Source organism: Neltuma alba, unplaced genomic scaffold, assembly GCF_004799145.2.
Source record: "Neltuma alba isolate B1F8T4 unplaced genomic scaffold, ASM479914v2 tig00011499_pilon, whole genome shotgun sequence".
NCBI lineage: Eukaryota > Viridiplantae > Streptophyta > Magnoliopsida > Fabales > Fabaceae > Neltuma > Neltuma alba.
Window position 1 is genome coordinate 64521 of NW_021636167.1, and position 16528 is coordinate 81048.

At 30.9% G+C, this 16528-nt stretch overlaps 1 protein-coding gene across 6 annotated transcripts; it reads right to left on the reverse strand.

The window, feature by feature from the left end:
* Positions 1-5483: 5483 nt before the first annotated feature.
* On the reverse strand, positions 5484-11589 carry LOC114714346 (TMV resistance protein N). 6 transcript variants are annotated; one of them, XM_028899077.1, is made up of 8 exons: positions 11457-11589; positions 10686-10766; positions 10346-10489; positions 9754-10248; positions 8512-9598; positions 6974-7113; positions 6817-6841; positions 5484-6566 (listed from the first exon to the last, which is right to left on the reverse strand). In XM_028899077.1, exons 3-8 carry the CDS (start codon positions 10450-10452, stop codon positions 6468-6470), a joined length of 1953 nt encoding a protein of 650 aa, XP_028754910.1. In that variant the 5' UTR covers positions 10453-10489; positions 10686-10766; positions 11457-11589; the 3' UTR covers positions 5484-6467. The 6 variants fall into 6 exon arrangements, with proteins under 6 accessions (XP_028754910.1, XP_028754908.1, XP_028754906.1 ...); XM_028899075.1 differs by having other exon boundaries at positions 6817-7110; XM_028899073.1 differs by having other exon boundaries at positions 6817-7113.
* Positions 11590-16528: the final 4939 nt, after the last annotated feature.

A 16528-nucleotide genomic window follows, 5' to 3' on the forward strand; every position in this document is an offset into this window, starting at 1 on the left:
TTCCTTTAATGTGATTGTGCATTGATTGCCACATGCTTGGATGTGCCTTTATGCTGATTGTGCATGAGAACATGTAAGTTGCCTTTGCATAATAATATTTGTCATGACAATATGCGCTGGTTTCCATTTATTTTGGAATGTGGGCGCGATAGATAGCGATTAGCTATATGGGTGTATGGTGTATATGCATCATTGATTATGCTTGGATGCAAGGTGTTGTTCTCTTTGGCCTGTGTAGCATGTTGTTTGTGATCTTGTATGATTACGTGAGGGAAATTGTTACTACTGGGATTCTTTAGAATCTCACCCCTTCTTCCATGTAATACAGCAAGAGCAAGTACTCCTAAGGGCAAGGGAGTAGTGATCGATGGAGTTTAAAGGTGCAAGAAGCTGGCGATCATTTGGACATATTTTTTGCTTAAAATGCATCTTATTTTGGAGTAAAGATATATGTTGTATATCTATTGTGGTATGTAAATATTCCTCCATAAGGAGATGACTAAGGGCAGATAGATCATAATGACTGCTATTGAAGGAAATGGTCAAATTTTTTTGATATAATTATTATTTGGCCTAAAATTTTGTGTATCTAATTACATATCTCGTCGTGTGAGCCAATGGCCAGGGTGTCAAATGTTTAACCCTATTGGCTATAGTTGACTTAATTTAGGATTCGAAAGGCCGAATGGAAACAAAAATTATATATATATATATAATTCCCAGGATGAAATCTGGCTTTTAATGGATCATGATTAAATAGAATAATTCTACTAGTATATAAGGGATAGGTGTGACATATACTCCCCTTGTGTGCCACATCCTTAATTATTTTAAAGTGTTTTCAACATTCTCATGTGGAAGGAAGTGAAAGAAATAGCTCTCACAACCAAAGGTCTAAGAAATGGTACCTTCAGAATTTGCAAACTTTTTCTTCTCAACCGAGTTCTTCAGATTCAGAGATCAACAAATGCCTTTTTCACATATTTATCTGTTAATTGTTTCAGTCCCTTATTCCTGCTTCTGGGAAGCTTGCAAGGCTTACTTTATTGTAAATCTTGGGCAGCTTTATTAGAAAAAGTTTCTCTATTAGAGTCCACACTTCGTAAAAATTACTTTCTTTAATATTAAATTTCATATAAGCTAAATAAGTAATTTATAGAGATTAAAGAAAATTAAATTATTGATAAATCATTAAAATCTTATATTTAAAACCACATAAATCAATTCATGAGCTCTTTATAGTTAGGGTTAGAGAGAAGTAGTAGTATAATTTACCATAAAAAATAATTTATGCAAAAAATGATATCATGTTTTTTTCCCAAAAAAAAAAGTAATATTCAGAAGGCATTTCGTTCACATGCATGTTTCTTATTCAATAAAGGGAAACCATTTTGCTGATATTTATATTATACGTTTTTTTTTCCTCCTTTTGAAAGACAAGGAGGAGAGAACACATAGAAAAGGATGGGTTTTCCAGAGGTAAATAATAAAAAAATAAAAGGATATTTAAGCATAAAAAGAATTGAGGAAATAAAAAAGAAAATGGCATGAATATATAAGCGTGGAAAAGCATTTTAATGAGGAGAGAATTACAATCAAGTCTCACAAAAGAGAAATAGTAACTCAAAAGTCTTAATAACAACCTAAGCAGCCTATAATGACAAGTTCTACAATGAAAATAACAACCTCTGAAACTTGTTTTGTTATTTTTTTTATTTCATGAGACTTGATTGTAATTCTCCTTTTAATGAAATTGGATTTTATTTTTTTTGAAAATCTGACCCTCCTTCCTCTATCGCGTGTGCCATTGTAGTCAGCAAGTCAAGGCGCCCTTTTGCTTTTGGCAGAACTTACACTTTGGAGAAACCCCACTTAATTTTGTAGACACGATACAACGCTAAATATGAATATCTCTCTTAATAAAAATTTTAATTTTAATTTATCACGTTATAAAAAACTAATCACTTTTACTAGACACAATTCTCGTTGGTCTCAATTTTGTATTATAATTGGGAAAAAACTACGCTTTATATCTGTGTATCATAAAAAAATTTGCTTGTTTAGATTTTTTTTTCCCCTTTCTTTTCTTTTTTGTTTTCGGTTCATTTTTGTAATTCACAGCCCAAGTCTATTAAGCCATTACTAAGGTCGTGGCCCACAATAGTAATATAGTCTATAATATTTTAATGTTTTCAACTGCTTTCATTAAAATTAGAGAACAGCTAGTTACGGGGATTGAGTCCAATAAAAAATATTAATTCCTCGTAACGTGGCAGATCAAAAGTTTAGATTTTTGATGAAAAAGATATTCATATTTAGTATCTGATAGTATCTCTAATGGTATTACCTCTAATAGCAGAATACCTAAGCATAGAAACAATAAAGAAAATTTTTTAAAGTAATTTTATATTGTATAAGATAAGTATGTAAAAAAATTTAATTCTATAAGACATAAAAGAATTTTTGTAATTAATTCTCGAATTTTCTAAACAACCCTTAAAGCTAGGTTCTTGTTTGAATTTTATGTCTAATTATTTTCGTCCCAACAATAGAATCTATTCTAACAGTATGAAAACCGATATATAATTAACACATAGCATTGCCCACTATCATAATCTATACCTCACACGTCATATCCTTATTATAACTTGTTTTTAACATTTTCTTACACGTTAAAAATGTTAATTATATAATTAAATTTATTATAATATGGATAATATGGGAGTATAGTCTTCTAGATTGTACTCGTATTTACATTCTAATAATTTTTAACTTATTATGTGCACAGAACCCCGGCTATAAAGTGTATTGTCTTGATTAAGCATTAAAGTCACATGAAATTAAATAGATAGAGAGATTTAAATCTTAGATCATTCGGACATAAGATGGAGTTTTTTTTTAATATTTATTCTGATATTGTGAAATTTATAACGAAATATAATAACCGTTTATTATAGATGGAAATATACATATATGGATATGCATGATACACATTAAAGAAACGGTGCAATCGGTTGTTTACTTATTCTGCCTTCTTGTATTGTCTTAGAAAAAAAAACTATATGGTTTTATAGTAAAAAAAATAATTAATTTACTTCATATAGAAATAGAAACGCTCTTCTTATATTTTTATTTACCTCAATTTTAGTTTAAAAAAATTCAATATTTTGTCTTAGTAGTTTAACTTTAATTCTTAATCCGTTCCCTATATATTAAAAAAGTTCGCCTCACTATTGGAACTGCAAGACGCATAGTTATTTAAAGGTATAGAAGAAAATTCATCCAAAAAAAAAAAACTACACTTGTGTATAATATTATGTCTTTACTTCTCTAATTTTCTTATGCACTGATAATTTTCAACTTGGACCCTGCTTGCATAGAATCCATCTGTTGCCCAAGCCTCTGATGGTAATTGATTTATTTTTTGTTGTCCTCTGTTTCCCCCCTAATCTAACTACAACGTTAACATATCCTTCTCTGTTTATTGCTAAAGCCGATGGGCAATATGTTGCACTAATGAAAATAGATGCCTTGTCTCCAGTTGTCTGTGCTCATTATTGAAAGGATTTTATTTTTTTGAGATGTGATATAACTTCTATTATGTCGCATATATGCTTGAATCGTGCTCTGAACTGACATGGGTTTGTGATTTTTATTTTTTATTTTTTGAGATGTGATGTAACTTCTATTCTGTCACATATATGCTTGAATCGTGTTCTGAACTGACATGGGTTTGTGATTTTTATTTTTTAAGATGTGATGTAACTTCTATTCTGTAGCATATATGCTTGAATGGTGTTTTGAAATGACATGGATTTGTATTTGTATTTTTTATTTTTTATTTTTTATTTTTTGAGATGTGATGTAACTTCTATTCTATCGCATATATGCTTGAATCGTGTTCTGAACTAAAATGTTCAGAAAGGCCAACAAAACATTTAGACATTTCTAAGAATTTGGATCACAATTTGATGAAGAATGGTCACAGATTTCTCAGATGCGTAAGAGGTATTTTTCACCATCTTCTTGGTGCACTCTTATTTTGCTAGACGTTCATTTCTTCACAGCACATCATCATTCTGGATTCTAAATTTTTTTAGTTGAACCCTACCTGCAGCAGTTATATTTGAAACTTACCTTGTCACGTATTTGGTGTACATTTTATTTACTTTTGTCTTGCTAAGCACCCCCCCCCAAAAAAAAAAAAAACCATTGCACAGAAAACTATCCCAACTTGTGAGCACCCCTAAATCATGGATCTTCACTACTATCTAGACCGGATTGATGAAGCGATCTACTTCAAATTAAATTTCAGAAGAAAATAATGTGATCTTTTGCCTTTTCCAGTTTGCGCACTTACAGCCCAAGGGCTTTTGTGTTAGGGGATGTGTTAGAAATATTAATAAAGCCTATTATTGGTCTTCACTTAACTCAAGACTTTGAGTTCCAGCTGTGCCTTTTGAATTTTGACATTTTAAATTTCTTATACTTATGTGCATGTGCATAAAATTGATTAGATAGACACTATGACCTAATTGATGTTATTCATGATTGCATTTTATAGATTGGTACTAATTTAAAAGTCAAACTAACTTTTATATTAAGGACTGGAGGTACTACGAGTTATTGTAATACTTTCTATTATAGTTTAATTTAGTAAAATCTATTTTATACAATCAGATTATATAAGTCTTTTTAGTACAAGTCAGGGGATACTCTATAAAGGTGAATAATGAATAATCCCAAGAAAATTGCTTCCTAATGGAAAATTATTTATCCACTTATTTATAAATAAGTTATACAATATACACACGCGGAAAGTAACGAAAAATAGAACAATTATTGAAAAGCAACATTAAGATTAATAATTTCGAGAGTACTTTCTAAAGTTGTGCGGAAGCTTTGACCCAAAAAAGAAAAGTTATGAGGAAGCGCTCCGTGAATCACACTTCAAAAAAAAATATATCTTTGATGTTACATAATGTGAAGGAAGAATTACCACTAGATCTCAAATGAGAAAACTAAGTATAAATAGATTTTTTATTTTGAAAAAAAAAGTGTAAATGAGAACAATGCCTATTAACCATATTGATAAACTTGGAATGATTGACCAGTGGCCCGTCAAACAATATATTTATTTTAATGAAGTTTACAATTTAAATATTATAACATTTTAACATTTACAAGTCGAGTTAATTCATAAGTAATCATTCTACTTTCCTATAATAAAATTGCTTATTAAGAAAATTATTTGTCATGCTAGTTATTATGCTCACACCACATGGAGGGGCAACGCACAGAACAGGCGCAGTTATTGTGAAGTCAAAATAAGATTAACAATTTTTTATGTTATAAAGTTGTAAGGAGGCCCTCCGTACATGAATTACATATTAAAAAACATAAAATTAACATTTCAACAAAACATAATATTAATATGCAATAAAAAAATAAATGAGATTGATTTAAATAATAATTTCATGACCTGAGAAATTTAAATGATAATTAATATCATCAGCAGTAATCGTTAAAGTAAACAGTTAAGAGAGGATGATCCAAATAATCATATGACCGGTATCTACTGCTGAATAAAAGAAAACGACGATATTGTGGCATGCCCTCCAAATGGTTATAATAGACATCGAAAGAATGATGAGGTAAAGGGGATAATGGCGAAGAGAGTTGTACAACTAAGAGAGGCCGAATCCTCCTTCTGCAATCTTCATTAAGTGATTTGAGGATTATTGAAACTTGAGGGACGCTGCTGCAACCCACAATATTATTCCCAATAATAATACTCTCTTTTAATGTCAGTCTCTTCAATAATGACCAGCGAGGAATGCTGTTAGGAATAAGTAGTGCTGTTAACAATATATCATCCCTCTTACTATCATCCTCATCGGCCCCTTCTTGTTCATCTTCCATTAATAATAATGTCGTCTCTACTACTTGATCACCTTTACTACTCATTTCTCTTTCATTCTCACTAATCATTTTCTCTCATCCTCATCATCTTCCATCATCTCCACGCTCCTTTCTTCTCCATCACCCCTCACCCTCGCAGCAACACTGAAGCCGCGATTATCTTCAAAATAATAATCATCATAGGTATGATGTTGCTTGAAATCATGCCCAAACTCAGTTGGACCCTCTAACCATTCAACTCTCCTCACAAATGGAAGTAAAGTCACCATTCTCATGAATTCTGCCGTTTCTTTTAATGGCATTGTCACATGCTTAAATCCAACGCCACACATCATCTTGCCACATACCAACACCTTCATTGTCACTTTATTGAATGTCAAATTGTCAAGATCCCAATACTTCTTCCCAATCACTAACCTTGATGAACTTCTCCCTTTCATACTGCCCCCAACATTTATCTGCATCCGCCCACAATCATTTATAAGTGAATAGATATCCTGTTCCGGGACAGTCAAAAATGCATTTGACACAAATTCATACAACGATTAATGCAAAGATTTAACTTTAGGGGCTTGAGACATATCTGGGAGAGCCATGAGATTCTTTGAACCTGTTAGATTTATTTCCTTCAGATTTGGAAATTGCTGGGGAAAAAAAAAAAGAAACAAAGCAATAGTGTTAAATAAATTACATAACTACATGCATGTACAATTTACTCAACAATTTTTCTCATACCCATTACAAGAACAGTTGGACTCCTGCAGATAGTACAATTCCTACTACCATCAATTTAAAGACAGTAATAAAGCAAACATTTGCATTGTGAATTATTTCAGTCAGTGTTTCTTAGAATCACAACAACAACAAAATTATGACATGAGAAACTATACGTACCTGCTCCCAAAGCTGTTGGATATTACTGTCAGGCAAATTAAGTTCAATGAGATTCTCAGCACAAAATTGTAATGGCACAGATGGTAGTGGATATTCTTCCCAACTAAGAAACCTTAATTCTTTAGAAAGATAATCCAACGGTTCACAAATACTCAACTTTGAAGGATTTTCCCAATGTGACTTGTAAACTTGAAGAGACATTAAATAATGCATCGTTCTAAAATGACTAGCCCTCAATGTCATGCTTTCTATCTTGGTTGCATCCAATGACATGCATCGAATTGCCTCAATTGCCTGCTAATAATATCAAATCGAGGGAAACGCAATTATCATTACCTAAAAAAATGACCATAAAAACCATAGAACAATTAAGTATATCAACCTTCATCCAAATTAACACTGCTAGATCCATTTTATTCAAAATTCCCTACAATTCATGTTTTTCCCGTAATACATAAATTTCTCAACAATCATAAATTCGCAACTAGTGTGGGTATACCTATATGCATGGGTAGATATGTAGAATATAACTGTAAAAGCAAAAAATTATTTGTTTTTTATTTTCCCATTGTACTTCAAATAACGGTAAGTTATGCTCACACATGTGTATGTATATATCACTTAATGAAAATTCTTTGTACACTAATTTTATCTTCTAAAATAACGCATCACGAAAGTCCTAAGCCAATTTCAAATTATAATTTTTCTGAACATTATTGATTGTTATTGCAATCCTGTTTATCTTCTTCATGTCTAATGATGAGCATTGAATTGCCTCAGCCGCCTACTGATAAAATTATGGGAAAAAATGGGTAATATGTAAAAGGTGATCAAATAATAAATAGAACAATTAAACATATTTCTTTCAGGAATTTCTAAATGAATATGCCTTTCTGCATTTTATTCAAACATCTCATTTTATCTTACAATAAATAAATTGGACAAAACAAATGCATACGCAGGCTTGCAGGGACAACCATACGAACATGCTTAAATTCTTAAAACTGGTGTATTTAAAACCCCGCCGGCATATATAAAATTCTTAAAATTTCTTTTATGTTTAAATTTCATAATTTGTACCTTTTTTTTGCAATATTATTGAATTTTTCTCTAGAAACGCGTGAGTATGCATGTGCGTGTGTAAGTATACACACAATCACTTTCATACTACATTAGTTTTCGCTACCGCTATCAATTAATATAAAAAATGTCAATCTTCGTGGATAGTTTTATAATTTATTAAAGATCATTCATGCTCTGAATTTAAATACGTCTTATATCATCCTAATCATATTCTATCTTAGAACTAATGGAAAGTTTAAAAGTTTATGCTTAAAATTGCACCAATATATTTAGTACAAATTCAATAATATGTTTTTATGACCAAATTCAATATAACACCTAGCATATGCAATATATTTAATATAACTCATATTTTTTTAAATTTTTTAAACTTGGAAAAAATTTTAAGCTTAATAAATCACACCTAATAGAAAGACTTTGATCAAACCAATTTTAGTCAAAGAAAGGATTTTTTTTTTTAAAAAAAAGGGTCTATCTAGGCAGATATTGAAACTTATCGAAGAATTTAATGAATAAACAAATAACTTCAAAAAAAATACATCACAAGGAAAAGAAATATTAACTATTAAGAGAATAAAGAACATAATTTAAAAATAAAAAATAAAATATTACCTGGTCATTGTTGAAAAACCGATAAATATCCTTATGCTTCCATAGTCGAACAGGGATTTTGGAACCAGAGAATAATTGTTGGCTTGAAATTTCAAGGCCCATTTTCCTCACAAGATCGTGCATCTCAATAAGATCATTATGATTATTATCAAATGAAATGAGGGACTTCTCTCTAAGAGTACTAATCTCAATATGCATAGAAGAGCTATATAATTGTCTCGTTAGGTTCAAAGAAATATCAACTCCTTGCTTGATTAAGAATGCTAGGTCAAGAAACACTTCCTGCTGTTTGTCATCAAGTCCATCGAAACTCAACTTCAAAACATCAACAATATCCTTTGGTGGAGCTTGATTTAGTTTTTCCAAAGCACTTTCCCACTCTTCTTTTCCTCTGCCATAGAGGAAGCAACCTAGCACTACTAGGGCTAATGGGTTTCCGTGACAATATTTCACTACTGATTTTGATAACTCCATGTAACCTTTAGATGGCTCATCTTGCTTGAATGCTTTCAAACTAAAGAGATGAAAAGCATTATCAAAACCCAAGTCTGGAACATGATATGTTGAAAATGCAGCAGAAGCATTCTTCAGCACTTGCATGTCCCTTGATGTGATAATAATTCTACTTCCTTCACCAAACCAATCAAGTACCTTGGTTAAATCTGCCGCTACTATTGACTTGTCCACATCATCAAGTATAAGAAGAATTTTTTTGCTCTGAAGCCTATTTTTCACAAAAGTGGATTTTATGTCATAGATGCTAATGCCCTCATCTTTTAATAATTCTTTGAGGCAATTCTTCTGTAGCTCATCCAAACTAATTCTTTTTAATTGCTCTTTGACATTTTCAATAAAGGAGAAAGTGTCAAATTGAGCTCTCAACTCTTGAAATATGGCTTTAGCAAGTGTGGTCTTACCAGCACCACCCATACCCCATATTCCTACAATGCGAGCCCCAGTTAGAAGCCTTCGAATGTTTTTAACATGTCGAGCAATGCCAATGAGTCCTTCAAGATGAGATGATGACGCATAGTCCAACTTTCTCGAAATATCTTTGACAATCTCTTCAATAAGTTTGAATTCAGGTCTAGCACAAATGTCAATAAAAAGAAAACACATATTTAATAGGGAGAAAATAGGAATAAAAAATTAAAAAAAAAGCAACAATACTTTGGTAAAATTCTAAGGATTAATTAAATAAATCCCTAGAATCCACATCGAAAGGAACATTTTTTAAGCTACCTGGTACTGTGGGAATCCCATCCAGAGAAACTTGTGGATTGGATTAAAGCATTTCTCCACTTTTGCAATTTTTGTTGGTTGCCTTTAAATCTTTGCTTCAATACATGAAATCCTTTTCCAAAATTCCCATTTTGTTTGCGTATGTTTGAAGGATCTATGTTATAGAAAATAGGTATCACAACCCTTCCAAATTTACGCTTGCATTCTAATATGTGAACAAGCTCATCCAGACACCAAGTTGAAGAAGCATAATTTTGGGAGAAAATAATCATAGATATTTCTGATTCCTCTATTGTTCTTTGAAGAACAGGTGAGATTGATTCTCCTTTGCGGAGTTCGTGATCCATAAAAGTGTGAATGCCTGCATTTTGAAGTCCTTTACAAAGATAACTTGCAAAATTGTGGCGAGTGTCTTCTCCTCTAAAGCTAAGGAACACATCATACTTGGTAGCAGGAGGAGAATTCATTTGAGTCAAAATAACATCATCCTCAGAACTACAGAAAGAAACAAACAGTGAACAGATATTGCGTTATATGTAGGAGCAAATCAAACAAGAAAATAGTGTGAGGTTATTTAGAAGAAGCTAGCTACCTAGCATCAATAGCAGCAGGTTGGTTACCATTGCGCCAATGAGAGATGAGTCTGATAGCTTTGGAAATTAATACTCCCAATATGATCAATAAAACTTTTTGGAGCATTGGAGCAATGGTTGTTATAGCCGTTTCTAGCTTCGTCCTTCAGCAAGCAAGGTAGCCAAAGACGAGATTATCAACACTAGAGGAAAAAAGAAATTAACAAATTTTTTTGCAAAACATGTGTCCCGTGAGAAGAAAACCCTGAAAATTTTTGGGAAGTGCTTGCAAAACGGTACATTTTAATGGGATGAAGCAAGTGGAAGAGAAAACGAAAAGAACTAATGGATAGTATTAACCTGGCGGATGTCAGCTTAGCTCACAAGATCCCAAAAATGTTAGCTTCGAGCTTTGCAGACTTCCTCCTCTTTAGTCAAGTTCTTCAAACAAATTTAACGAATAATTAATAATTCAGTATTATGAAGTTTTCTAGGATTAACACAGATACTAGGGAAAATACTGCTAAAAGCAAGTGGATTATGAAAAAAAGAAAATAATCCCTGTTGGTTTAGATCGATGCCTTATTTACACATAACAACGAAATGGGGAGTGATTAAGATGAAAGAAAGAACAAGTGCTTTGCTTTTATAATACTTATTTATAAAAACTAGCTGACATATCTGAGAAAATCCAAAAAATTACTCAGTAAAACAAATTAATTAGAAGATAAACGATAAATCTAAATAATTTAGTAATTTTTTTAATCTTAATCTTATCTTAATAACTAGAAGTAGTATAATAAATAGATCAACCGTTTCCTTGGTTAAAAAAATTGAATAAAATAAACGAAGACTTTGGTTAATCGATCAAGCTCACCCATATCTCAAAAGGTTTTGGGACTTTGTTTCTCAGAAGTATAAAAAAATTCCAAAATGTTGAAGTTTTATTAAATCTACGACTGTAAGGTAACTATGGAGGACATTGAATATAATCAACAGCTAGCACAAGGAGAAGAAAACAGCAAATCTAATGCAGAATTTTTCTGCGAAAATTCCGCGAATAAAGCTTGCAAAACAGTAGATGGAGCGATGGATCCATGGGATAAAGGAAGTAAAAGAGAAGAAATGAACCTGGATGGATGTGAAGGGAAACGAAAGAAATAGCTCTCACAAACCAAGGCTTCAAAAATGGCAACTTCAGAACTTGCAGACTCGCTTTCTCTTGAAACAAGCTCTTCAGATTCAGCGATCGCCAAATGCCTCACTCACATGTATTTATCTGTGTGTTTCAGAGGTTCTTATTCCGGTTTTTGGGAAGCTCGCGTGTTGATGGTGTTGCTGTGTTGCTTCACTATGACTTGAACAGCTTTACAAAAAGTTTCTGCCTACATATTCCTTTCAATTTTCCTGTTTTTTTAGTACAATTTTTATTCTTTAAATTTATTTTTATTTTGATCCTTTAAATTTAAAATAAAATCCTCCAATTTTTTCTATTTTAAATATGAACTCTTATAATCTAATAAAAAAATCAGATTATTTTATCACTTAAAAAATCAACGTCCATAATTTAAAATTAAAAAAAATTAAGATCAAAATTTGTGTAAACAATTAAAAATTATTTTAACCATTTTTCTTCTTGATAAATTTATTAGAATCTTGATATGGTTTCGTGATCGAGCTATGTCTCACATCATCAATTTGTTTAACTATTTCATGTCCATGCATGGCTAACAAATTTTGGCACCCAATCAAGATATCAAAACATAAGATCAGCCCCAAAAACAAGGAAAATCATTTTACATATATCCATATTTTTTTCAATTTTTAAATTGTGATTTATACACTTTTCTTCCTTTATTAAATTCATTAACTTTGCTTTGTTCATCACTAGCCCTTATTGCCTACTTTACTAAAGCAAAGTTGATTCAATAAAGCCAAAAAAAAAAAAACTGCATAGACAACAAATTAAAAAGAATATAGCTATCTATAAAATGATTTTTAAAAAAAAATAAAAAGGGGCAGACCGCAGACATGCATATGGGGCTACGGCTTTTTCTTTTTTTTTGGGTCAAAGTGGGGCTATGGCTTTAATAGGCTATTGATTACGAGGAATGACAATGATGAGATTTATTTTTTATATAAAAAAAAATAACATTGAGAAGGCAATTCACATATATATGTTTTGTCTTTCACCGAAGATTAAAAATAAAAACCATTTTGCTGACGTTTATATTTTTCCGGTTTTTATTAGGGATCTGTGTTTTTCTTTTAAAAAAAGTGGAAAAAGTATTTGTTTGAGATTTCTTTATTTCGTTCTTCAAGTTTTCTCTGTTAATACCATTACCCTCTCTAGATTGGAAAATGCATTGAAAGATCAAGGAGAAGATAGCATGATTTAAAATCGAAAAGGAGGGGTTTTATATAGGTGAATAAAAAAAATCTTTAAAAAAATGTAAGCAGAAGATGATTTGTTAACCGGAAACGTAAAAAGAATTGAGGAAATAAAAACGAAAATGACATGAATCTTTAAAAATAGGATATGGGTCTTAACTTATAAAGAGTATGAAAATTTTCCATCTTTCATATCCTTTTTCATACATAACGTTTTTAATGACATTATAACTTAGTATTAGTGGTATTAAAATTTTTGTATAAGTGAAAAAGTATGAATTTGATCTCAGTTAGAATCTCAAATTATTAATGTATGTTGTTGGATTAAAGGAATAAATTGGCTGTTTTAACTTTCGAGGCATCCGTTCTTGGTACGCCTTACCTCTTACCACCCCTATCATTCCTGCTTTTGGGATCAACAAGCCAAGTCTTCACGCGTTTGTGAGTTATGTGAATTGCTGAGTTGGTTCATTGTATATTTGTGCCGCACCACCCCTTTCCTTTGGGAAAAAGTTATGCTCTCGAGGACACTTAATTGTGTATCATAAAATAAGAGAATAATTATATAGTGCTCATTTTTAACCTATTAACTAATTAACTAATTTGAATAAATTAAAAAAATTAGTTATTTATAATATTAGACCAAAAAAAGTTAATTATTTGTAATAAACAGGCGTTATCTTCTATAGAATATTTTTGCTAATCATATGTAATAACTAGAACTACCATTTAATGAAACCTTTAACATCTGCAACTAGTACAAAAACTACATTAAAAAAGAGATATATATGAGAGAGAAAATAAATTATGATTTTATATTTAGAATCAAATTAAAAGTTAAAAATAATATAATCAACTCAATTTAAGCATAAAAAAGGATGGGCTTTCCAGAGGTAAATAGAAAGATAATCAATTATAAAAAGAATTGAGGAAATATAAAAGCAAATGACATGAATATATAAGCATGGAAAAGCTTTTTGATTCAGGTAAAAAAATGATAAAAAAAGACTGTCAAAATAGAAAAATTACACATAAAGACCGATTTATAAAAATTATTGTCAAAATTGATACTATTATTATCAAAACCCATACTAATATTATCGTGGAATATTAAATACCTGTGTTCAGATTCGATGTAAAGCCTGCAAGTTAATTATCATACTGACCGGCTTTCCTGGAAACGTGGCTTCCTAATGTTGTCAATGCTTAGCGATCTGAGATTTGATGTTTTTAATGGTGTTCTTTACGAGAGAATCAGTATAATTCTTTATAGCCAAGTCGTCAGCTTCACTCTTTCTCGGTTGGGAAGCATTTATTCGATACAACAAACATCAAATCAAAACAATAATAATAATAATAATAATTGAGGAAATATAAAAGCAAATGACACGAATATATAAGCATGGAAAAGCTTTTTGATTCAGGTTAAAAAACATGACAAAAAAAAGACCACCAAGAAATAGAAAAATTAGACATAAGGACCGATTTATAAAAATTGTTGTCAAAACCTATACTAATATTGTCATGAGTCTTTATTTATAATTTTTCTATTTCAGCAGTCTTTTTCATCATTTTTTTTTTAAAAAAAAGGCTTTTTGATGAAAATGGATTTTACTTTTTGAAACTCCAAACCCTCCTTCCTGTTTCCTGCATCACGCGTGCCATTGAAGTTAACAAGTGAAGTCGTCCCTTGCTGTGCATTGCCGTGCTGCTTTGGCCTCTATGCACTGCCGTTCTTTACGAGAGAATCAGTATAATTCTTTATAGCCAAGTCGTCAGCTTCACTCTTTCTCGGTGGGGAAGCATTTATTCGATACGATAAACATGAAATTAAAATAATAATAATAAAACAAAAAATGGTTCCCGGAGGATGATCGAGGAGAAAAATCTTGATATTGACTGGTTTTGGGGATGGTTGTGGTCCGGGCACGTCCAAATCAAGGAGACTCATTGCTTCGTCTTTTATGTGGGCCTCCATGTTTCACCTGCTGTTTTCCAAAGGGGCCCCCTCCTTTCATCGCCCAAAGTCATCGTATTACTGGCCTAATTGCGACCCCTTTGCTTTTGGCAAAAATTACAGCCCCAACTTATCTCTGTATCATAATTTGCGTAAAACTAGGCTGTAAATATCCGAGTGTCGTAAAAAATTTTTGCTTCTTTAGATTTTTCTTTCTTTCTTTTGATATACTACCTCCGGTCCTAATTATAAGATTTTGTCTGTAGTCTACAAACAAAATCTTAAAATTTTATAATTAGAACCGGAAGTAATAATACACAACCCAAGTCGATTTTGGCCCATTATTAAGGTCGTGGCCCATAATAATAATATAGTCTATACTGTTTGAATGTTTTTAATTGCTTCCTTAAAATCAGAGAACAACTTAAAAGTATGTTTAAATTAATTTTTTTAAAAGTATTTTATACTATATAAGATAAGCATGCGACAAAAATTTTATTTAGTAAAACGTAAAAGAATTTTTTTGATGATTCTAGGATTTTCTAAACACGCCGTTAAGCTATGTTCTCGATTGAATTTTATTTATAATTATTTTCGTCCTAACAATAGAATCTATTCTAACAATATAAAAATTGATATATAATTAAACACATAGCATTGCCCACTATTGTAACATACTTCCTCACATGTCATTTCCTTATTATAGTTTGTTTTTAACGTTTTCATAATCTTAAAAAGGTTTATTATATAATTAAATTTATTATAATGTGGATAAGATGGGAGTATGGTCTTCTAGTTTGTAGGTGTATATACATTCTAATAATTTAGTTTAACTTGTTATGTGCATAAAACCCCACAGATAAAGTGTATTGTCTTGTTTAAGTATTAAGGTCACATGACAGTAGATAGATAGATAGACTTAAAGGAAAATTACAGGCTTTTAATCATTGAGGATTCTGTTGTGTGATAGGCAGGCTGTTTTACTCTTAACACGTCCTATCACTGGATATATAAGCCACCAAGTTATTACTTATATGAGGGATCATAGTACATAGAATGATCAAGCAACCGATAATTGTTTTGTTTTGTTTTTTTTTTTTACCAGAGAAAGATTTCCTTTAGATTGGGAAAATGCTGGGGGAAAAAAGAAGAAGAAGCAAGGTTAAGTAAATTAGATAACTACACATACATATAATTTAATCAAGAATTTCCCTCATGCCAATTACACACTCATACTTATACCCGCAAATATTTAATACTACCTCCGATTCTAATTATAAGAGTTAGTTGACTAATTTGAAGAGATTAAAGAAAGAAGTTAAGTTAGTTATTTGTAATAAATAAGTGTTGTCTTTCCTAAAATATCCTTACTAATCAAGTGTATTGGCTAAAACTACTATTGTTAGAAGAACTACCTTGGGAGAAAATGCATAAATATGAGAGAAAAAATGGATTGGGGTTTTATATTTAGAACTAGAACAAAAGTCAAACAAGGTCTTATATTAAGAACTAGAGGTACTACTACTTCTGATCTTAAATATAAGAGTTAGTTGACTAATTTGAGTAGATTAAGAAAATAAATTTAGTTATTTGTAATAAATAGGTATTGTTTTTTCTAAAAAAATTTTGCTAACTAACTATATTGACTAGAACTATTGGGCCTATTTGGTTTTGTTTTTATGTTTTTTTTGTTTTCAAAACATTTTATAAAACTGTTTTCTAGAACAAGTTTTGAAATAAAAAAAACAAAAAATTCTGTTAGGATGTTTATTTTAAAAAATTAATTTAAAAAAAAAATACAAAAAATTTGTTTGGAATTATTGTTTTTAAAATCATATATTGAATGTTACTGTTT